This window comes from Microtus oregoni, unplaced genomic scaffold, assembly GCF_018167655.1.
Source record: "Microtus oregoni isolate MIOR12 unplaced genomic scaffold, Mior012 000050F_007, whole genome shotgun sequence".
NCBI classification, from domain to species: Eukaryota; Metazoa; Chordata; class Mammalia; order Rodentia; family Cricetidae; genus Microtus; species Microtus oregoni.
Window position 1 is genome coordinate 362,409 of NW_024543231.1, and position 25,654 is coordinate 388,062.

Consider the following 25,654-nt stretch of genomic DNA (forward strand, 5'->3'; position numbering starts at 1 on the left):
GTCAAAACATTACACTGTACCTCCAAAACATAAGCAACTTGTGGGATATTAGTTTAAGATGTGTTATATTCATTTATGCTGTGGAACATTTGTTTAATGATGCAAAGATGTATTGCATTCTTTTTTGTTGCATTTGTTTAACTCTGTGAAGCTGTGTTACTTTGCCTAACAAAAACACCTGTTTGGTTTAATAAAGAGCTGAATGGTCAACAGCAAGGCAGGAAAGAGGGAGAGGTGAGGCTGCCAGGCAGAGAGGATAAATAGGAGAAGAACGGAAAGATCTAGGAATGAGAAAAGGAGAAGCGGAGGACACCAGGGTCCAACCACCTAGTCAGTTGCGGAGTATGAAGGAAGGAAAAATATATGGAATAAAAAGAGCTAAAAGTCCAGAGGCAAAATGTAGTTAAAGGGAAATGGGATAATTTAAGTTACAAAAGCTGGCTAGAAACAAGCTAAGGCTGGGCATTCATAAGTAAGAATAAGTTTCCGTGTATTTATTTGTGAGGTGGATGGTGAAGCCCCAAAGATTAAAAACACCAAATACAGCAACATTGTCAATAAAAATTCTCTTTATATTAAAAAAAGCATGAGGACCTAATTTTTATGCCCAAAATTACTGTTAAAAAATGGTAAACTCAGCCAGGCAGTGGAGATACATGTCTTTAATCCCAGCACTCTGTAAGCAGAGGCAGGTGGATCTCTGAGTTCAAGGACAGCCTGGTCTACAGAGCAATTTCCAGGACGTCCGGGGCTTACAGAGATAACCTGTCTCGATAAACAAATCAAAACACAAAAAGATAGGCTGTCACAACCCACAACCACTGTGAATTCATATGCACAACAGCCTTCTTTGTAGTTATCCACTGCCTCTGGCTCTTGCAAGCTTTTTGTTCTTTTATTTTCCCTGCAATATTCCCTGAGTCTTGGGTGAAGGCAATGTTTAGGGATGAGCATTCCACAGTCTCTCATTCTCTGCACCTTGACCAGTATGGGTCTCTGTGTTAATAGCCATCTACTAAAAAAAAAAGGAAGCTTCCCTGAGAGATGCACTAACATATGGGTATATCATTAAGTCATTAGAAGAAGGTTCAGTATGTCTATTTAGTAGAAAAGTGCTAGGTTCTCTCCTAGGGCCTATGACCTGTTTAGCACACACATGTACCTACATGAACGTGCACACACAGAGACACACACACAGTAGACATTTGAATGATTAAAAAGGAGCAGCTATAAAATCTTATATCTTCCAGAGGTGCTTGACCCCCAGTCCTAAAGTAAGTAGTGAAAATTATGTTCTTGTTGAGACCTCCGATTCTGTAAGCCAGTAATATTGCCTCCATTCTTGCATCTTTAGCCTAATTCAACTCAACTGAATAACAAATATGCCCTGGATACGTATTTTTAAAATATTTCTTGGAGATCAAATCAGACTGGTGAGTGTGTGCCATCCCTGGAGGAGCACAGGGCCCCTCCAACTCCTGCTGCAGGGGCTTCTTTGCTGCACATGACCCTGCCTCCCCAAACCTGCCCTATTGCCTGCAAGATCCTTGGTCCAGGAACAGTTCTTGCTCCTGCACTGAGGAGATCCACCCAGAGTGTCAGTCACAGCATATATTGAACCAAGATACCAAGACTCTCCTGGCTGCATTTGAAGGAAGAGATGGGCAGGTGCCAATGCAAGAATTCCTCCAACAACCTGAAAGGCAATATAACACTAGAATTCAGGAATCACACAACAAGAAGACTTGAACACCCTATTCCAGAAGAAGTAGAAGAAAATGACTTAAACGTAACATTATGAAAATAATAGAGGACCTTAAACAGGATGTGAAAAACTGCTTTAAAGAAATGCAGAAGAGGGCTGGAGAGATGGCTCAGCGATTAAGAGCATTGCTCTTCAAGAGGTCTGGAGTTCAATTTACAGCAACCACATGGTGGCTCACAACCAGCTGTAATGAGGTCTGGTGCCTTCTTCTGGCCTACAGGCATACATGAACACAGAATATTATATATATATATACATATATATACATATACATATATATGTATATATATATATATAAAATAAATGACTAAATATTTTTTTTAAAAAGAAAGAAACAGAGAAGACAAACAAAAAGGTAGAAGAAATGACTAAATCTCCCAAAGATACCCAGGGAAAGCAAGAAAAAGCAACCAAACAGGTAAGGGAAACAGTTCAAGACTTAAAAAGTGAAATGGAGGCAATGAAGAAAGCACAAACCGAGGGAAGGCTGGATATAGAAAATCTGGGTAAACAAACAAGAACTACAAAGACAAGTATAACCAACAAAATACAAGAGATAGAAGAAAGAATCTCAGACACTGAAGATACTATAGAGGAAATAAACTCATTGATTAAAGAACACAACAAATCCAACAAATTCTTAACACAAAACATCCAGGAAATCTGGGACACCATGAAAAGACCAAACCTAAGCATAATAGAGGTAGAAGAAGGAGAAGAATTACAGTTCAAAAGCCCAGAAAATATATTCAACAAAATTATAAAAGAAAACTTTCCCAGCGTAAAGAAGGATATTCCTATGAAGGTACAAGAAGCATACAGAACACCAAATAGACTGGATCAAAAAAAGCATCCCCTCACCATATAATAATCAAAACATACAGAATAAAGAACAAATATTAAGAGCTGCAAGGGAACAGGGTCAAGTAACATATAAAGGGAAACCTATCAGAATTACACCTGACTTCTCAATGGAAAAAAATGAAAGCTGGAAGGTCTTGGATAGATGTGCTGTAGACACTAAGAGACCATGGATGCAAGCCCAGACTACTATACCCAGCAAAGCTTGCATTCACGATCAATGGAAAAAACAAGATATTCCAGAATAAAAACAGATTTAAACAATACGTAGCCACAAACCCAGCCTTACAGAAAATACTAGAAGAAAAATCACAAACCAAGGAAGCCAACAACATCCATAATAATAACGCAGGCATCTGACAACCCTCCACCAGCACAACTCAAAGAAGGGAAACACACAAACACTACCACCAGAAAAATAACCGGAGTTAACAACCACTGGTCATTAATATCACTTAATATCAATGGACTGAATTCACCTATAAAAAGGCACAGAGTAAGAGATTGGATATGAAAACAGGATCCAACATTCTTCTGTTTACAAGAAACACACCTCAAGCTCAAAGACAGACACTACTTCAGAGTAAAGGGTTGGGAAAGGTTTTTCCAATCAAATGGACCAAAGAAACAAGCGGGTGTGGCTGTACTAATATCTAACAAACTTGATTTCAAACTAAAATCAATCAGAAGACATGGAGATGGACACTTTATACTCATAACAGGAACAATTCAACAGGAGGAAGTCTCAATCCTGAATATCTACGCCCCTAATATAAAAGCACCCATATATGTAAAAGAAACATTAATAGAACTCAAAGCATACATCAAACCCCACACTCTAATAGTAGGAGATTTCAGTACTCCTCTCTCATCAATGGACAGGTCAACCAGACAGAAGTTTAGCAGAGAAATAAGAGAACTATCAGATGTAATGAACCAAATGGACTTAACAGACATCTATAGAACATTCCACCCAAACAGAAAAGAATATACTTTCTTCTCAGATTCGCATGGAACCCTTTCAAAAATTGATCACATAATTGGTAACAAAGCAAACATCCATAGATACAAAGAAATTGTAGTAACCACCTGTGTACTATCGGATCACCATGGAATAAAGTTAGAATTTAACAACAATTCTAATCTCAGAAAGCCTATAAACTCATGGAAACTGAACAATCAACTACTGAACCACCCCTGGGTCAAGGAAGAAATAAAGAAATTAAAGTCTTCCTTGAATTCAATGAAAATAAAGACACAACATACCCAAACATTTGGGACACTATGAAAGCAGTGCTAAGAGGAAAGTTCATAGCACTAAGTGCCCACATAAAGAAAATGGAGAAAGCACACATTGGAGACTTAACAGCCCACCTGAAAGCTCTTGAAAAAAAAGAAGCAGATTCACCCAGGAGGACTAGAAGACTGGAAATAATCAAACTGAGGGCTGAAATCAACAACAAAGAAACACAGAAAACAATCCAAAGAATCAATGAAACAAAAGGCTGGTTCCTGGAGAAAATCAACAAGATTGACAAACCACTATTCTAGCAGGCGCCTTTCATTAGATTTATGCACTAGGAAGTTTCTACAGTAAAAATAGGGAAACTTTCAGGAGCATACAAATATACCTTTCTTTAAAGAATTTTTTCAAATTCCATCTCTTTCATTAAGCATCACCAAAGGGAAGGAAGTTTCTTTATTATCTGGTCATATTAGTCTGAAAATTTCCAAGTTAAGGCCTTTCCATTTCAGAATGACAACTTAGAGTATGTAATATAGAACACATACATCAATAATTATTAATGATTTCCTTGATTTTAAAATGTTATAGACTATATTGATAGTACTGGCATCCTAGTCACTCCTTGCTACACTGTGAAGTTAAGCAGAAGCTAGCTGGAGTGGGGGCCAAGGCCAAATTATTTTAATGATCTCATCTTGATCTTCTGCTATATGGCTCTTAACTGATCATAAGCCCTTTCCTTATAAAAGTCAGAATCTAAAGAAAAATGAGAATTCTATTTCATCTCCAAACTATGAGATTTGATCTTCTTTAGAAAACTTCTGGGCAGAGGAAGACTGACACAATAGGAGTTTTAGGACTCTCAGTCTGGCTCCAAAGGGAGAACACAGGGATTTGAATATAAATAGCAAAGTTTTGTGGAATATTAGTTTAAAATGTGATATATTTGTTTATACTGCAAAATATTTGCTTAATGATGCACTATTTTATGTTGCATCTTTTAACTCTGTAAAGCTGTGTTAATTTGCCTGCCTAAAACACCTGATTGATCTAATAAAGCTGTATGGCCAAGCTATACAGGAAATGGATAGATGGGATTGCCAGGCAGAGAGAATAAATAGGAGGAGAAATCTAGGGAAAAAGAGGAGAGAAGGATACCAGAGTCTAGTCACCCAGCCACCCAGCCAGCTATAGAGTAAGAATGAAAGAAAAACATAAGAAAGCTAAAAAGCCCAAAGGCAAAATAAAGTTAAAAATAAATGGGATAATTTAAGTTAGAAAAGCTTGCTAGAAACAAGCCAAGCTAAGGGCAGGCATTCATAAGTAAGAATAAGTCTCTGTGTATGTATTTGGGAGCTGGGTGGTGGGCCCCCAAAGAGTAAAAACATTAACTACAGCAACATTATAGTAATACTGGATGTTTAGCATACACCATCTGTCCTGGTTAGTTTTTATTATCAATTTGACACAACCAGAGTCACCTTTTTTCATGATAAAATAGCATGAACAAAGATAATTTAAGGAAGAATTTATTTTGGCTTATACTTCCAGTGGGCTAAATGTCAATAATGGAAGGGAATACATTGACACATGCATCCGTAGAAGATAGGTGAGAGATCATATCTAAATTGCACAAAGGAAGTAGAGCTAACTAGAGGTAGGGGTGAGGGCATAAACTCTCAAAGCCTATTTCCAGCGAGATATTTCCTCCAGAAAGATTCTATGTCCTAACAGTTCCATCACCTCCCCTAACATCACCAATTGGGGATCAATTGGTCAAATACTGGAGACTATGGGGGACATTTTTCATGATTTGAATTTCATAATGGCCATTTGGGGGTAACATGGAATCCATGAAGAACTAAGAACTTCACTTTGTCCTAAAACTTACAGGGTTATCTGTTAATAATAGAACCTTTCTCAAAATTTTTAAAGTCCTAAACAAGGGTCTGTTTTTGTCCTAGCTTAATTAGGTAAGATACTGATCTCTAGGCCAATTAACTGTGACCAATAAGATGGGAAACATGGATCAACTGCTTATCTCTAGACCAATCACCTAGACCATGGAGATTTGGACTTTAAAAAATAGCATATTCTGTTTGAAATATAGTTAGAAGGGGCAATTTTTTTAAATACAGGGTCTTATTTTACGGCTCAGGTTGGCCTAGAACTTACAGTGATCTTCCTGGTTCAGTCTCATGAATGCTGAGATTAGAGGTGTGTACCATCAAGCTTTATTAGCAATTTTTGGAGGCTTCTCTATTCCCAATATTAAGAATAAAACATGTGCTAGACAAGTGCTGTATCACTAAGCTATATCCCTGCTTCCATAAGAAGTAATTCTAATGAGTGAGGAACATAAAGAAAATGGTGTTTTCTATACCTTTGTTCTTATGTAAAGCAAGGACTATATACTAGATATTACGTTACATGCTAGAGAAACAACAAATGTATACAATGAACCTATTTTGAAATATTTACATTCTAGTAACTTTGAGATGCGAATGGTAGAACTAACACCAGATTGTAAATTCTGGAAGCCTCAATTACAGTTCACTTTGCTTCTTGAGTCTTTGCCTTTCTCAGGAACTACTTATAGAAGTTTATATTAGTGAAACTTTCTATCTTGTGTGACAAGAACTTTCCATAGGCAGGTTAAATAAGGCTAATGTTCCTTCTTCCTCTAAAGCCTTCCATATTGCTCAACGTCAAGACATATAGGAAAAGATTTCATTATCATCATCACCATCTGTAAAAATCAAAGCAAGTTTTCAGTAGCTATATTTGTCATAATGTTAAAGAAGTCTGGCAAATAATAAAACCAAAACAGAAGGAATATAGAGCAAAAAATGTGAGAAAAATGATGCTGAAGGTATCATTGTATCCTTGGTCCCCAGTCACACTCAGTTCATTTCATGGAACTTTCTAGTTATATAAACCAAAATTAAGCATTATCTATACAAATCCTTGTACTGTGGAATAGTGGTTCAGAGCACAACAAGTTTTAGGGTTAGATAGGCCCACTTATGGACCTGATTCTGCCATTGGAAAGCATATGGCCTTGAATGTAGTACATATAAGTAATTACTGCTACTATGATGATTAAATTTCAATATATTTATATACAAAAGAATTAATACAATTCCAGGTATAACACTGTTTAGACATGTCCTCTAAGTTTCTTGTATTGGATATTTGGTTCCAATGTAATAGTTTTGAGACATTTAAGAAGGAAAGGTTAATTTTGGCTCATTGTTTCATAAATTTATATTTATGATCACTTATTATACTATATGGCGTGAAGATGTCATGAAGGCTGATGGTTTTAGAACTCAGAACTATTAATAATATAATCCTCTTACTTTGTAAGGTGTCCAGATAAGTGTTTATTTTATAGCAATCCAAAATGGAGAAACATGGCCCTTATTACCAAGAACATGCTTCTCATCTTTCTACAATTGGAATGGCAGGACAATAGGAAAGAATTTGACTCACCCTCAGAAGATTTCCAGTAGGAAACACCAACAGCATGAAGACTGACAGGATGAGAAGCCATGTTTTTAAGGGTAATGACCACAGTGTCATGAACCTCAGTCCAAATGGTAGGACCCAGCAGACCTGTTAAAATGAGATGTCCCTCAAAAATTACTTGAAAGATAACATACCAGAGAGCCTGTCATTATAAAAGAGAGAATTAAAGTCACAGTGGAAAAGCATGCCACTTTGAAACTGATAAATAGCAGTTATGCTTTCTACTAACTTTAGTTCAGCCTCAGGGTTGTTCTGAGAAATTATTTGTGATAAGTCATTCAGTGTTTCATTAATTCAACGATCTAGGAGAATAACATTAAAAGCAAATAAAACAAATGCGAAAGTCTTGAGGCATAAATAAATCTGGCATAGTTGAATAGTATGACTGAATTTATGTGAATGACCAGTACAATAATAAAAAATAAGATTAGAGATGTATACAGGGAACATAATATGTAGGACCTTATGGGAAGAAGGGAGGGAGAAAAATGAAGAGATCATAGGTGATTCCTATGATTTAATTTCAGTTATGACAAATGGATAGATAGTCCAAAATACAGAAATCAAGAGGAAATTAAGAGTTATAGTCTGTGGATATCTTTATAAGATACTTATAAATGGTTTATTGAATGAGTTGGAGTCAGTGACATGAAAATATGAAATAGCTTTGATTTTCCAAAATGACCACAATTTTTAGTTGCATTCTGTGAAATTTCTTTCTTGCCTAAATCTTTTCTAGTAATGTCCAAATACTAACAGACACTAATGTTTGTAGATGTTAACAATCTCTTCCTTTTAAATGACAAACTTTGATGTCCTCTGAATCTTTTTTATTATTTGTTTTATTTTATGTGTATAAGTGTTTTGTTTGCAAGCCTTTGTGCACCATATGTGTGCTTGGTGCCCAAGGAAGTCAGAAGAGGGTGCGGGATCTAGAAGTGGAGTTCCAGATGTTTGTGAACTACCATGTAGGTACTAGAAATTGAACCCAGGGCCTCTGCAAGAGTAACAAGAGCTCTTAACCTCTGAACAATCTCACTTGTCCTTCTGATCCATCTCTGCAGCACGATGTTTTCTGAATCTTAAAGCTCCCTTAATCCTCCTGCTAAGTTTTGAAGAGCCTCTCCACAAAAAACTTCAGTAAGTAAAAGTACTTTTGTTGGCAGCTTCATACATTTCCTGGCTTCTTTTCCTAATCCTCCTTCTCAAGTGGCCTCCCTCCCATCTTTCAGTAGGGAACATACCAAAAATGTTTTCCAAAGAAATCCTCAAAGGTAAATCTTACACATTCCTAGCCTTCTTTCATATAGGCTGCACAGGGGTCATGGGCCAACGGTTGAAGAACAGTTTATGCCTACTATATGAAAAAAAATCTCAATCAAGGCTCAAAGACTTCAAATATGAGAGTATTTGTCACCTATAAAATTCTCAGCATCAGGGGCTGGAGAGATGGCTCAGAGGTTAAGAGCATTGCCTGCTCTTCCAAAGGTCCTGAGTTCAATTCCCAGCAATCACATGGTGGCTCACAAACATCTGTAATGAGGTCTGGTGCCCTCTTCTGGCCAGCAGGCGTACACACAGACAGAATATTGTATACATAATAAATAAATAAATAAATATTTAAAAAAAATTCTCAGCATCAATTCTAAGACAGGTAATGGTGGTGTTGTTCAGTAGTAAAGCAATTGCTGAACATGTGCAAGATCCTAGGTTAGATCTCTAGCATTGATAAAAACATTGTTAATGCAATAAATATCTTGTCTTTTTACATGCTCATTTGACATCTAAGTGGAGATAAAGAGTTGATATTTAGAATGGGTCAAAATTAAATATAGAAGTGGAGTTATTAGAACATAGACAAAAATGTAACGTTTCAAACTATAGAAGATAAAACTGGATTAAAGAGAAAAAGAAAAGGAAATAATCCAAGACCAAGCTTGTAGAAGCCAAGCAGAGGAGACATAAAATTCAGTCAGTTTATTTTCCTGAAAGTAGCAGTTAAGGACATCTGGTTAAAGAATATATCCTTTGGTGACCACACTTTCTAAGTACAGCCCTGAGGTTAGGGATATTTGCTAGGAAATGAGTTAACTAACATCATAATTAGCATTTAATATTGTTTTCATTACCCATCCAGGGTGGCCTGGGCTTGGCAATGCTGAAAAGGTGGTCCATGTACTCTACAAATACCGTCTTTTTGTACATGATGGAGGTGTTGAATGGAAAAGATGTTGGCATTCTAGGAAGAAATCTGGATGAAGAAAAGAAAAGATCATTCATTTTTGATATTGTTATAGTAAGCTTTCAAAAGTTCAAAGTTTGACATTAATAAAATTCTAATAAACTGATAGAACAATGATTCTTGCTATTCAGTTATGAGCTTAGGATTCTATATTCCCTTTGGTCATTTCTTAAATATAAACTAAAAATGCTTCTGATTTTAATGGAGATATCTTCTTGATCAATATACTTTCAGTCTACTAAATGAATAAAACATTTAATAAAAACCCTTTAACAATGCTCAATCAAAATACAAATTAATCAAATCTAATACAATTAACCAAAGACTAATAAAACTAACATTCTATGTTCAACCATTCTTTTTTGATAACTCAAAATCCTAACATTTGGACATGTTTAACCACACCATGTCATACAAATTATTGTAGATTCCTATATAACTCCTCTGCCTTACTATAAATCAGAGATATTATGAATTCATATACAACTACAAGATGGTTAAACTAGTCCTCTGCTTGCCATCAATATGGATTGTTGACTTATTATTAATTATAGACATAAATTGATAATTATAAATATTGATTATAAATACAAATTATTGATTAACTATCAATATAGATTGTTGATTATTAATTTCAACATCATTATCATTCTTCCAGTCATCCTCAGACACTTAGGACCTGAAGTATGCATTCCCCAGAGAGAAATTCATAAACTGCATTTATTAAATGAAAAAGGGGGAATTCATGGGATCTGCAAGGTTATGTAAATCAGCTGACATTTAGAAGACCAGCCCACCAGACATTTACGCATATGATGGAGGTTAAATTCACATAAGCACAGCCATGAAAAATATTGCATTTTGAATAGCTGGCTGTCTCTAACTGCAAATTCTGTTGTGTGATAACATGCTCCACTTCTAACTCAGTTTTGTGACTCTTAAGCAATGTATTCCTCATATGTTGGGCACAATTTTCCTGTGTTCTGTTAGGATGACTTCCCCCCCCCCAAAAAAAACTAATCTGGCAAATAAAATAAGACAGTCAAACCTTTTGTCCCGCACTGCAATAAAAAACAACTTAGAAGTCTGTTCTTTATAATTAATTCCTTAGCAGGATTATTTGACCAGAAGAAAGTCCTTGTGGAGAGATCACAGGAGGAACTTCCACAGAGCTGAACTGCAGGTGTCTGGCCTTACTAGATCTAAGTCCTTGAAAGATTTATGATTAATTAGAGTGGTATTGCAGGTGTCTGGCCTTGTTATTTGATAGTCCTTCAAGAGACCAATAGCACCCAACTGACTAACCATGTTAGTCTCTGTCTCTTCCTTAGATCTCTCAATGTTTTAGTTTTCTCCCTTTGTAACCTGTAGTGGCCCCTTTAAGAGATGGCCCAAACCTCCTCACAGCTGCAGCTGTGGTTAGCTACAAACTAGCTGATAAATTTTGCTGCCTATCTTCAAAGAACACCTGTGTCCCTGAGAATTTTCCTTGCAGATTTTTATTACTAACAAGTTTCTAATGAATGGATTTGTGCATGTGTGTATGTGTATGTATGCATGTATATGTGTATATGTATATGCTTGGGAATTTGTACCAGCAGAAAAAAGAAGACTGGAAGAGTAAAGAATGTAGAAGGATAAAGAATGAAGGAAAATGAAGAAAAAGAAGAAGAATATTGAGTAATTAGAACAAGAATAAATTGAAATAGAGATTTGTAACAGAGAATTGGAATTAGAATTGATACAGAGAATTAGAGCTAAGAAATTATAGACAATTAAGACAAGAAAATTAGAATTAAAACAGAACAATAAAGAGACATAACTGGAACTGCAATCATGTGAATTCATTCTGTAACCTCAGACTAGAAATTTTCTAAGTACCTTTTGCTACTCCTCCAAGGCAACCTAACCAAACCCTGGGAGGAAGTCAGCAGAGCTGGACTCTGCTGGCTTTCAATGCTTAACAGTCTTCTTAACAGTCAAATATCTGAACTGATACTTAGTTTTTCAGAGACCTCTGTCAAGGACTCTGACCAAGCAGGGCAAAGTGGGGCTGGCTTCACCCGTATCATATTCTTCTGGCCCACTCTTCCACTTAGCCCTGAATTTCACTCCATTCCAGGGTTTCCAAGATACCCGAGAGCCAGTTGACTGGCTCTGCCAACTGAAGGCCTTGACAAAAGACATTCTATAGTGGCTGTGGGCCAAAGACCAGGGGTTTTTAAGGAAATTCTTCCAATAAATAGAATTTCTTTGCAGAGAAATGCATGGGGGAACTTCATGGTTAGAGAGCTAAGATAACTGTATAAACAGGAGGCTAGGAACCCCTCTTATCCCTTTTTGCCTCATCACACTCATGGCCTTACAGGAGATACCTGATGATGACTAGTTTCCAGGAGAGGCACTCACCTGGCCTTTTATAGATAGGTCAACATCATACACTAGTATAAAAAATTGACTATTGGTATACCACAATCCATTTGTTGGTGGCATTGATATATAATGGTGGAGTAAATAATGCCCCCCCCAATGGGCCAAACTTTAACCAATACTAATTGTTCAATATATTAAAAGAAAAATTGCACAGGGTTCGGTTATATACAAACTATTCCTGTTATATAAGATTGTGTTCAGCAACAAATATCTTTGTTTTCTTTCTGGGATAGAGACATATTAGTGAGTGTAAGAAGATCTTCATACTACACGTTAATTATATGGAAAATTTCCACTGTTGAAGAAGCACAAAACATTATAGAAAAAAATGTTTTAAATCCATTCTAACTTTGCTTCCTCTTAACATTTGGGATTGTTGTTTGTATTTCCGTTGGAATTTGATATATAAATTCTGCCAAATGTACTTGGCAATAATTATTCCTGACATGAATTTTTCTTTCAAATTTTATCTAAAACCAGTTGGAAAACCATTATATTTTCTGACCTTTGCTTAGAAGAAGTTGAGCAGCTGCAGGAACAGATAGTGTAAATTTGAATTTCCTTAGCTGTTTATTTTAAACTTTGGCAGAGTCTGTCAGGATGTGTTTAGAGTCCGTTTATCCTGTTGTCAAAATAATCTAGATTACAAAATGCTAATGTTAAAACAAAAAATCTACTTTTTTCTAGTAAATACATGTGACATCCTGCTAATGAATTATTTACTTCATTAGGTTCATTTTTAGTGTGGGTGGTATAATGTGTGTACTTGTGTTCGTGTGTGTGTGTGTGTGTGTGTGTGTGTGTAAATATAGAGGTCAGATGTTGATGTTGGTTGTCTTCTATCTCTCTCTATCTTATTTTTATCTTTATGTGTCTGTGTGAGTGTATGCCACATGAGTGCAGGTACCCACAGAGGCCAGAAGATGGCTTTGGATCCTGTAGACTTGGAGTCACAAGTGGTGAGCCATCAAGCTGTAGGACTTTAAGACAATTTTGAGGCCATTTCTGAGTGCCTTAGTGCTTCCCCCCACACCTCCCTGGGAATACATGCATGTACTGAAATGTTGGAAACTTTCCATCTCCTATGACCTTGCGGATATTCTCCAAATAGAGCTCCGTTTCTAGAATTGAAACAAGATAACCCACAGATGTCTACCAATGTTTTGACTTGGTCCCTGAAAAGGAATCGGAATGATTCCCAGATGTTCCCTGTTGCCTCGTCTGATCTGGCAACCACTCTCCAGTCCTGGCTCAGACCACTTGTTATTAGAAGCCCCTCTGAATAAGCCAATCCTAATAATTGGAAAACTGCTCCCGAGTCCCCCACCCTTGTTTCTATGGCTTTTCGCTTTAAAAAATGGCTTGTAACAGGCATTTGGGGTCCTTGCCATTGAATGCTATTGAATGCTAAGTGACCCTACCACAGCAGAATTAAAATCCTCTTGCTTTTACATCAATTGAGGTGTGACAGTGTATTCTTGGGGTGACTCCTCTTCAGTAGTTGGACTCTAAAGTTCAACAATGTTAGTGCTAGGAATTGAATTTGTGTCCTGTGTAAGAGCAGAAATAACTCAACCACTGGGCCATCTCTCAGGATTCCATCTTTTTTTTTAGACAACCTGGAGCTCACTGATTCAGATAAGTTGGCTATACAGTAAGCTCCATGGATCTGCATATCTCTGTTTCCCCAGTGTTAGAATCTTTATGTGGATGCTGGTGATATGACCTCATTTCTTCATGCTTGTAAAGCAAGCACTTCACTGTGTGAGTCACTTCCCAACCCTCCTAAATAAAATTTTATACCAAAAGTATTATTCATTGTGCCAGGCTACTAGATTACATTAAAATACAAAGCACTTCATGATGTATAATCATCTCGCTATTAATTGTTTACAAGAACAAACAGATAAGTGACCAACTTTTCAATATGATACCAGGTACCTGGTCCTCTGGGCTGCTACTTGGGGTATTCAACTGCAGGCTATACAAACAATAAAATGAACCTGTATCCCTTTCTTACACCATACACACAAAAAAACAAGTATTAAATGAATCAAAGGCCTTAATGTAGGAGTTAAAAATATAAACTGCATAGAAGAAAATGAAGCCTAAGATCTGGCAAATATTTTTTTTTTTTTTTTTGGTTTTTCGAGACAGGGTTTCTCTGTGGCTTTGGAGCCTGTCCTGGAACTAGCTCTGTAGACCAGGCTGGTCTCGAACTCACAGAGATCCGCCTACCTCTGCCTCCCGAGTGCTGGGACTAAAGGCGTGCGCCACCATCGCCCGGCTCTGGCAAATATTTCTTACGTATTATGTCAAAAGTATAACTAGGTGTAACTAAGGTAAAAAAAAAAAACAGATAAATTAAACTTCATCAAAATGAAAGACTTTGAGTTTGAAAGAATACTATTAGTAATGTGAAAAGATTACCCACAGCATGGGATAATAGTTACATAATATAAATCGTATAAAGTTGTAGTATTGAGACTATATAAAGAACTTTTAAATCTCAATATTAAAATATTAAATGTTAAAGACAATACAGGGACTGGGGAAATAGATAGTTCAGCAGTTAAGAGAACTAGTTACTCGTCCAGAGATACCAGGTTCGATTCCCAGCACCACATGGCAGCTCACAACCATCTGTAACTCCAGGGGATCAGATGCCCTTTCTGCCTTCTGCAGGCACCATGGTGCAAAGATCTACACGCACTTTTACTAATAGCCTCTCTTAGGCTCTCTTCATGGTAGCAAGCCTCAGTGTCCCTGCATGAATCCTTTAATCCTGGACTTCCAAATGCTATTGAGGCTGTATCTTCACTAATGGCCTCTCCTGGTACTCACAGTGCCAAGTATCAGTTGTTCTCCATGACCCCTTTATGCCTTTAAAACCAGTACTACCTGTATTACTTTTATATTACCAAGTTAAGCTGTCAACATGAGGTACAGCTAGGTTACCTATAGAGCACAGATTCCGTGTGATGACTCTGAGGAAACACCACCCAGAAGATTTTACCTCAACGATGTTCTTTCTAACCCCCACTAATTTCTCAGTTCCAGTTAACCAGCATCAAGTTCTCAGTAACACAAAGATTTGACTTTAATAGTACTGATCTATTGTTAATCATACCTGACTATACAGTTCTAGCTGACCAGAACTACAGATTCTTAATTCAAAATATGCAATGGCCCTGATAGAGTCTTTATGTGACTCTAAAACTTCCCTCTGGAACTTCACACGCCAGAATTCCATTCTCTGATTTCTCTTAACATTTTTATCTCCCATACTCCCACAGAACAGCTCACCAAGGTCTGAACACGCAGTAGCTTTTTCAGGCCAAAGTTCCAAAGTTCTTCAACAATCCTCCCCAAAATAACATGATCAGGTTTGTCACAGCCATACCCCACAATCCTAGTATCAATTTGTCATAGGGTACTATTGCCATGATGAAAACAACTTGGTGAGGAAATAATTTATTTGACTACATTTCCACTTCATCATTGAAGGATGTCAGTGCAGGAACTCAAGAGAAACTTGGAGGCAGGAGCTGAAGCAGGAGCCATGGAGGAGGGCTGCTTACTGGCTTGCCCTTTATGATTTGCTCAGCAACCTTCTTATGGAACCTAGGGCCACCAGCCCAGTGACAGAATCACCCGCAATGCCTGGGCTCTCCCCCATCAATCACTAATTAATAAAACACTCCACAGGCTTGCCCACAGCCCAGTCTTATGGAGACATTTTCTCCATAAGAGGTCCCCTCCTCTCAGATGACTATAAATTGTGTCAAGTTGACATAAAACTAATTAGCACAAGGTCAGAAATCAATGTAACAGAAAATAAGCAGAATAATAATCTAATTAACAAAAATTACCTTGGATGGGGACTGGAGAGATGGATCAGCAGTTAAGAACACTGACTCCTCTTAAAGATGACCAAGGTTTGGTTCCCAAAACCCACGTGGTGGCTCACGACTGACTGGAATTTCAGTCCTAGGGGATCCCTCTTTTGACTGTTGTACTAGGTACTGAAGTGGTGAACTGACATGCACACAGGCAAAACACTTATTTACATAAAATAAATAAATCCATAAATGAGTTCTAAATAATTACCTTGGTATCAATCTAACAAAAGAAGTGAAAGATTTATACAGCAAAATGTTAAAACACTGAAGAAAGAAATTAAAGAAGATTCCCAAAGTCCAGTTGAAGAGTGGGAGGAGTGAGAATATGAACAAAGAGGTCAAGACCATGATGAGTATATACACTGAAAGAGTTTACCTGAGCTAACAGGAGCTCACCAATTCCAGCCGGACAGGGAAGGAACAAGCATAGGACCAAACTAGTCCCTCTGTGTTTCACAGGTGTATGGCTGGGGCAGACTGAGGGATCACTGGCAGTGGCATCAGGATTTATCCCTACTGCTTGTACTGGCTTTTTGGGAAACTATTCTCTTTGGATGGATCTTGCTCAGCCTAGATATAGTAGGGAGGGCCTTGGACCCTCCCCAAAGCAGTGTGCCTTACCCTCTCTAAGGAGTGGATGGGGTGGGGGGATAAATGAAGGGAATGGGAGGAGGGGAGGGAGTAGGAACTTGGATTGATATGTATGATGAAAAAAGATAGTTTGTTTTCTTATTTAAAAAAAATAAAAAGAAAAGAAAAGAAGATAGAAAGGTCTCCCACACTCAAGCACTGGAAGAATCTGTATTATGAAAATTATACTATCAACAACAATCTACAGAATCAATACAATCTCTATCAGCATTGCAGCTACATTCTTCATAGTAATATAAAAATAAGTATCTTAAAATTCGTGTGGAAACAAAAAGGATCCCCATAACCAAAGAAATACTCGAACAAAAAGAATACTTACTGCAGGAGTTACGACTATAGCTGATTACAAGTGCAAGTTATATTGCAGAGACATGGTAAGAAAACCATGTATTGGCACAAAAGAAGACAGATCATGAAATTGAGTAGAAGGCCCCGATATAAGTCCATGATTCTACAGTCACCTGATTTTTGACAAATGGGCCAAAAAAATGCACAGGAGAAAAGATCATATCTTAACAAATGGTGTGGATAAGCTAAATATCTACATGTAGAAGAAACAAAATCCTTATCTCTCATGCCATACAAAATAAACTCCAAATAGCTCAAAGACTTCAATATTAGATATGAAACTGAAATTGCTAGAGGACAAAGTATGAAGCACACTTAAAGATATGGGACTAGGTAAAGGTTTTCTGAATAAAAAAAAATTTCTCATTGCTTAGGAAATAAGGCCAATCAACAGTCAACAAATGGGACTTGCACATCAAAGGAAACCATCTATCAAGTGGAGACAAACCATCTATTAAGTGAAGAGACAGCCTACAGAACAGAAGAAAATCTTTGCCAGCTATACACTGAACAGATAATTTTAGAATATACAAAGAAGTAAAACAAAGAAGAAACAAACATTCCAAAGGAGAGAGACAACCAAGTCCTACCCATCTATGACACCTATTAATCACATTAGTGACGAGCATGGCATGATAACCTTAAGAATGCAGTAGTGGCACGCTTACCTTGGTGGTAACCAACAGTTCTCTGATTGGACTTAAGACCCACTCAACATGAGGGAAACCATGCCTGGTAATAGAAACCTAGCTAATTACTCATTGCCAGTGAAGTCATGGACATTAGAGGAGAACTTGCAACAACTACTTTACTAAATGTTAAACATTTTTTCCTGTCTTTCTTTTTCTTTCTTTCTTTCTTTCTTTCTTTCTTTCTTTCTTTCTTTCTTTCTTTCTTTCTTTCTTTCTTTCTTTCTTTCTTTCCTTTTGTTTTTCGAGACAGGGTTTTTCTGTAGCTTTGGAGCCCATACTGGCACTAGCTCTTGTAGACCAGACTGACCTTGAACTCACAGAGGTCTGTCTACCTCTGCCTCCTGAGTTCTGGGATTAAAGGCATGTAACACCACCGCCTGGCTAAACATTTTTCCTATATCCACAGATAATTTTAGTCTTCACCTCTCATCAGGGAAACTTTTCTTCATAACAAATGGAGATCATAAAAGAAAACCAGAATCAATCAATATGCAAAGTCCCAGTGGATATCTATAAAACACTCCTATGCTTAAAGCTCAGGGAAGGTTTGGGGAGTGGGAGTGGAAAGATTGTAAGAGCAAGAGGAACAGGGACTTCCTGTGAGATTGTGTCTCCTAGTAATATCAGAAACTACATTCAAAAGATCTCATGGACACAACTTAACAAATGTGAACTAAACAAGGATGACACCAATAGACACGCCAAAGTGGACTAGGAAAAGTACAGGAGATCTCAACCCCATACAAAGAACTATACACAACTAAGGAATGACAAGAGAAGAAAAAGTCTTCTCTGGAAAAGAACACATCAATTGTTATTCAATACCAAATGATCAGCCCTGAAAAAATACATATTAGTAACAATATACAGACTGAGAAGGTTGTATTTAGGAATATATATGCACATGCATATAATATATCCAAGCAATACAGTTAATGAATAAAAGAGACCATGAATTTTAAATACAGCAATATAGTGGAAGATTTAGAGAGAAAAAAAGGAAGTGAAAAATGTAATTTCATTAGAATCTTTTAAAAAGTAAAATAAAAAAGGTATAAGAAAAAGAGAGAAAACTCATTATTTTAAAAGGCTGTGGAACTGAACAGAAAGTTCTCACTAGAAGAAATACAAAAGCTAATAAACACTTTAAAAGTGTTTAACATCATTAGCAATTAGAGAAATTCAAATTAAAACTACACTGACATTCCCTCTCAGAATACTTATCATCAAAAAAAAAATCAAATGACAACAAATTCTGGTGAGGATGTTTGGAAAGAGAAACTCTATTCCACCGAGAATAAACTGATGCAGCCACTTTGGAAATCAGTATGGAAGTTCTAAAAAAGCTACAAATAGAACTACTATATGAACCAGATATACCACTCCTGGGTATATGCCCAAAAGACTCCATATTCTACTACAAAGATACTTGCATGCCCATGTCCACTGCTGCTTTATTCACAATAGCAAGGAAACATAATTAGCCTAGATATCCACCAACTGATGAATGGATAATAAAAATGTAGTACATAGACACAATGGGATTCTACTTAACTATTAAAAAAAATTGAGCTGGGTGGTGGTGGTGCACATCTTTAATACCAGCACTTGGGAAACAGAGGCAGGTGGATCTCTATGAGTTCAAGGCCAGTCTGGTCTACAAAGCAAGTTCCAGGACAATCAGAAGATGTCTCTAAAAAAGAAAAAAAAAAGGAAAAAAAAAGAAAGAAAATTAACAAAGATAAAAAGAAAGAAAATGAAACTATGAAAGTCAGAGATAAATGGATGGAGCTGGAAACAATCATTTTGAATGAGGTAACCCAGACAGAGAAAAACAAATGTCACATATTCTTTCTTATTTGTGGATCCTAGATCTGAATCTTTAGGATTGATTGTATAGCCTGGAAGAACTGTAGAAACCAGGAACAAACAAAGGGACAATTTGTAGAGGGTGAAGCAGGAGCTCTAGAAATAGGGATAGAAGGATACTGTGGGAAAGGAAAAAAAAGGGGATTTAACTGGGAAAGCGGAAGAAGGAAAACAGGGGGAAAGGAAGGAAGGAGGGATAAATACCACTAAGGATGTTTGGGAAAGTCATAATGAAATTTATTACTTTATAATCTTATTTAAAGATGCAAATACAGCCGGGCAGTGATGGTGCATGCCTTTAATCCCGGCACTTGGGAGATAGAAGCAGGTGGATCTCTGAGCTTGAGGCCAGCCTGGTCTACAGAGTGAGTTCCAGGACAACCAGGGCTGTTACACAGAGAAACCTTGTCTTGAAAAAAATCAAAAAGAAAAAAGTACATACAATACATATGTTCTCTCTCACACACACAGACACACACATACGCACATACATACTCACACATTTTAATACAGTTATCCTACACAGTGAAATAATATTTCCTGGGAGCTATAGACTAATAAAAACCCCAGAGTGTTTGAGTTGTTGGGTGGGGTCCAAGAGACTCTCCAAACAATATAGGCAATTGTCATTGCTCTTGGCTACCTGTCAAAATATGAAGATAATATCCTATTGTTGAACACACCACACACAACATCCTATTGTTCAAGACACCACACACTTTGCTCGTGGACCTTGGAGGAATTGAGCTAGTATTAATCTGGAATCCCCCTTCCTGAGGACTAGCATTCATACTGTCAGAAGGTGCTATGCAAGCTACCAAGAAAGAAAAGTTATTCTCAGTCCTACCCAGTTGTACAGTCCAAGAGCAACAACAACAATGAAACCAGCAAGATGCCTCAGTAGTGAAATAGTAGCACGTGTATCTTGGGAGTAACCAACACCTGCCTAGATTGGATATAAAATCAATTTAGTTTGAGGGAACTCATTGCCTGGTATGTAAACCTAGACAAGAACCTGTGACTGAAGAGATCATAGGCCCTACAAAGAACCCACAACTATCCTGTAATTAAAGTAATATAGTTTCCACCTGCCTTCTAAACATCCATCCTTATAGCATAGATAAGTACAGCTCTGACATCTCATCAAAGAAGACTCCTTTTGAAATAGATGGAGTCTATTAGAGAGAACCACAACTTGTCAAAATGCAGAGAATAAGTAACCATGGGGACACAGTCCCAAATGCAACATCTATAACTAAGTGGGTTCAGGAAACATCATGCATGGAAAAGCGGACAGAAAGATTGTAAGATCTTGAGGACCAGAATGACTGTTTTTGATAGTACCTACTAGACAGAACAGGCATGTTCTACCATGAACTCAAATTTGAGAGGAAGTTGGGGGTGGGGGACATGAGAAAAGTTGTAGGGCAATAAGGGGGTAAAATGATGCAAGTACGATATACTCATGAAGAGTCTTGAACTTTGTAGAAATTGAAACTAAAACAACTGGCTGTAGTGGTGCACACTTTTAATCCCAGAATTTAGGAGGCAGAGTTGGGTGAATATGAGTTCTAGGCTATCCTGGTCTACAAAGTGAGTTCCAGGACAGCTGGAGATATATAGAGAGAACCTGTCTCAAAAACAAAACAACTATTTCATTTGTTCCAGCAAAAGACCACCAGAGAATCTGTTTGCTAAAATAACAACATGTCTGGGAATGTATTTCAGTGATAAAGCACTCATGAATAAAATAGGAGGCCTGAAGTCCACCTCAAACACAACAAAATAAGTGAAAGCCTAAGTGAATGAATGACTACATCAGTAGACTATGATATTGTATAGAACCCCCCCTCCAAAATGATAATGATATAAATGTGTTTACTTGTATGACACAGCTCTTATACAGATATTAAAAAGAATGTATTAAGGTTGTGTCTACTGACCTATAGACAATTCTACAAGGTGTTTCTGAGTGAAAAAGTAAATAAAGTATTATAGTATTCTAGTTTTTAAAAATTAGTAATGTGTGTATGTGTGTGTGTGTGTGTGTGTGTGTGTGTGTGTGTGCATGCATGCACACACTGTGTGTTGAATAAGACTGGGTGATGTGGGAGAAGAATGAGGAAGTGAAACACAAACAACCAAAAATACTTATGCAGTATCTATGATATGACTCTATATAGCATTTACATTAATACAATATATACATTGTATTTAAATCCTCCCCATCTCTTTTGGTATTTTGAGATAGGGTCACCAGTAGTTCGGTCTGGCAATGAACACACTATGTAGCCAAATCTGGACATGAATGCCTGGTTTTCCTGCTTTCACATTCCTGGCTGTGTTTAAAACTTTATAGTACACATTTAAAGAAACACAGTGAAAGACCAGCATTGTGGTGCACGCCCTTAATCCCAGCACTTAAAAGGCAGAGGCAGGATGATCTCTGTGAATTCAAGAGCAGCCTGGTCTACAAAGTGAATTCCATGACAGTAAGTGCCACAAAGTGAGACCTTTTCTCAGAACGAAACAAAACATAAAATAAAAATTATAAAAAAAATAGTCAGGTGGTAGTGGCACAAACCTTTAATCTCAGCACTCAGGAGGCAGAGGCAGGTGGATATCTGTGAATTTGAGGCCAGCTTGACCTACAAAGTGAGTTCCAAGATAGCCCAAACTGCTACAAAGAGAAACTCTGTGTCAAAACAAAACAACAACAAAGAAAGCCAAAACAAAAAACACAGCAAAACATAAAATAAGTAATTTCAGCGTTCAACTTCATAAGCAAAAATAGAACAAAGTGATCCAAATAAAATTAGAATTGATGAATGAAATTGAGAAACAGAAACTGTAGTAATAGAAAGACTAAAAAATTAATAAATAAACCCAAAATATATTTGTTTTATTTCCTAATAAAATCAGGAAATGTTCTGTAAGTATTATTTTTAAAAGGAGAAAGAGAAAAAGATGGAAGGACGTAGAGGGAGAGAAATGTCAAGAATGACAAGGGAGATATAGTACAGACAGTACTTTGACAAAATAATAGACTATCATATAATTCAGTTTCAATACCTTATCAAATCAAGGTATAATAGATTTAAGAAGAGGTAGAAAAATTGAAATAAGTCAGTGACAATTATAATACTGAGGAGTTCGTTTAATGGTCTAATCACATCAGATAAACCAGAGTCCCTTCCTAAAGATGAAAAGCTTCTGATGCAATGGCAAATATCAGACAAAAGTCTACCATATGCATACTTTTGAGAATTTCACTGTTCTAGTTCTTTCTATGGAAGGTTGGGGTAAGCTAAGGGGAATTCTACTCTTTCTCTCCCATGCTCCTTGCATCTTCACTCTCCCTCATCCCATCCTTCTCTCCAAACCACAGTGCCAACATGCAACAAAAAAATCAATGATCAAGCAACAAAAATCAATGAGTAAATTAGGTCCCTGAGAAGAAATGGCAAGCAACATGGTGCAAATAATCAGACTGCATGCACACCTTACCTGCAAATGTTTGAAGGACTTAACAAAGTATTAGTCATCCACTTTTGCCTAGTGTCTGCATCTTCTAGTCAAAGACATAGCCTCACAATGTTACATTCAACAGAGCATATTTACCTTGTGTCCGTGTGCAGCACATTGAGTAAGTCACTCTGCCTATAGTTCCAGTACACTTCCACTGCACCTAGATAATATCTTCTGGTGGCACTAGAGCAGAAATAGAAAAGGCTAAGAAAGAAGCAAGTGAAGAGTGCTATTTGCATGGCTTTTATTCCTAGAAAGTGCTCAACTAGAAAGGTGAAAAATTAACTCTTCTCTAAAATATCATTAGCTCTCAAGAAGAAAAAATGCAAAATATTTATGATTTAGTGAAAAGTCCTAAATATTTTGCAGAGGATTTTATGGAAATTTATCTTCTGAGAGTGACAGTAGCATTAGCACTAAGCAGAGCTGAAAATGATTACTTCCTTTTGGCAGTGCAAAGCAGGCACAGGAAAAACTGGAATAGGAAAAGGGTGGCTGAGCTAAGGCTTAACCCATTCCTCTCTGAGATTATCCCACCAAGTTTGAGTCCTTGAGAAAAGGTACAGAATACTAAAGAAGAGGTTTCAATTGTACTCAGATTCCTAGACTGTTCTAAAAGTCTCTTCCTCAGTCCCAGCAGCAAAGAAACTTTTGGATTTACCAGATCCCAGTTCGTTTTCCCCACAGCAACTCTCCAGTTGCCCACCTGATCTAGAGACCCAGGTAAGACACCTGTGTCCTCTGTCCTATTTGTTGTTGTTGTTTCTGCTTTGTCAACTTAACATATACCAGAGTTATTTGTGAAGATGAGTTTCAGTTGGAAAAATGTCTCCATAAGGTGGCCTGTGGAAAGTCTGTTGGACATTTTCTTATTTAATGGTTAATATGGGAGGCCCCAGGTCACTATAGGCAGAGCCACCCCTAGACAGGTGGTTCTGAGTTGTATAAGAAAGCAGGCTGATCAAGCCATAAAGGGCAAGTCATTAAGCAATGTTCCTCCATGATCTCTGCTTCAGTTCTTGCATCCAGGCTCCTGCCTTGCTTGAGTTTTTGCCCTGACTTCATCAGTGACGGACTGTTATCTGGAAGCACAAGCTGAATTAAACCCTATCACCCCCACATTGCTTTTGGTCATGGTGTTTTATCAAAGCTATAGAAACCTTAACTAAGACACCCTTCTTCCCCAAAAAACTAGAAACAAACTTACCATATGATCCATCTATATAACTCTTGGACATACATCCAAAAGGAGTCTACATCTTATTATAATACCTGCATATCCATTCATTGCTATCCAGTTCATAATAGCCAAGTATTGGAAAAAGCCCAGATGTCCAACAACTGAAGAATTGATAATGAAAATGCAGTACATTCACACAATGGTATACTATTCCATTTCTGTAAAGAAAAATTAGATTATCAAATTTACATGTAAATGCATAGAGCTGGAAATAATCATTCTCAATCAGGTAACCTAGATCCAGAAAGACAAATATTTCAAGTCCTCTCTCATATGTGAATGTTAACACTGAATCTTTAGATATGTGTTTTTAAATTGGAGTATCCATAGATATCAGAAAACTAGGCCAATTTCCTGAGGGCCATGAGAAAGTTCTGATTAATCCCACAGGAAAGAGCATTTTGCCAGCAAGGGAAGGCAGATTTCAAGGGAAGTGGGTATGAAAAGAGAAGAGGTCTAACTAAACAAGAAGTGTTAAGTAAGGATAAGGATGGGAGGACTAGAAAAAGAAGGGAGTATGGGAAATGATTACTAACACTAAAGGTATTTGAAAAAGACACACAGAAACCTACTACTGTAGATACTTTCTAAAATACACATGTATACATATATAAGAGTTCAAATGGAGTTCAAATGTCACCTACAACAGGGTGACAATTCACTACAGGCTAATAAATATCAAGCCCAGTACCAGGAATGGTTGCCACTTTTGGAGTTGTTAGCCCCATAAACTTCCAAACGTTATAGGCTATAGCTAATGTTATTGTCAATTATTCTACAGAACTGGATGGTGAGACCCTATTGCTGAAGATATAACATATCTGAGTCATAAAACTGACACAGACCTGGCAAACAAAAATAGAAGCAGGGGAAAGGAAGGAAAAAGAAAGAAAGAAAGGAAGGAAGGAAGGAAGGAAGGAAGGAAGGAAGGAAGGAAGGAAGGAAGGAAGGAAGGAAGGAAGGAAGGAAGGAAGGAAAGGAAACCCAGCTTTACCCCCACTGACAAGATTTCACAGTGTTGTAAGACTACATACATGCTATTAGGGGAGACAAGTTATCAAAAAGTCTTACACAGCAGCTATGAACCCTGTGAGCTATGATAATGGGTGTCATGGCAAGATACTCCCAACCACTTCATGCTGTGGGAGCCCACATGTGACTCAGTTTCCATTTGGAATCAATTCTGACTTAAAAGCCATTTGAGTTCAAGCTTGCCTGCTCTGCTTGCTCCAGTATCCTTGAGGGCTGTGAGAAAGTTCTGATTAAGCCTGTGGGAAGGAAGATATACGGAAAAGAGCATTCAGCCCATGAGAAAAGAACATACTATCTAGTAGAAAGAATACTGC

General features: G+C 37.3%; 1 protein-coding gene across 1 annotated transcript in view; it reads right to left on the reverse strand.

Moving 5' to 3' along the window:
* LOC121436922 (coagulation factor VIII-like) overlaps window positions 1-24,191 on the reverse strand; it is a 145,037-nt gene extending 120,846 nt beyond the window's left edge. Inside the window, exons 1-3 of the mRNA XM_041636819.1 lie at window positions 23,162-24,191; window positions 9,533-9,654; window positions 7,368-7,490 (exon numbers count right to left, since the gene is read on the reverse strand). Of these exons, the coding sequence (XP_041492753.1) occupies window positions 7,368-7,490; window positions 9,533-9,654; window positions 23,162-23,307 (391 nt within the window). The 5' untranslated portion in view covers window positions 23,308-24,191. The remainder of the gene's footprint in view (window positions 1-7,367; window positions 7,491-9,532; window positions 9,655-23,161) is intronic.
* Window positions 24,192-25,654: the final 1,463 nt, after the last annotated feature.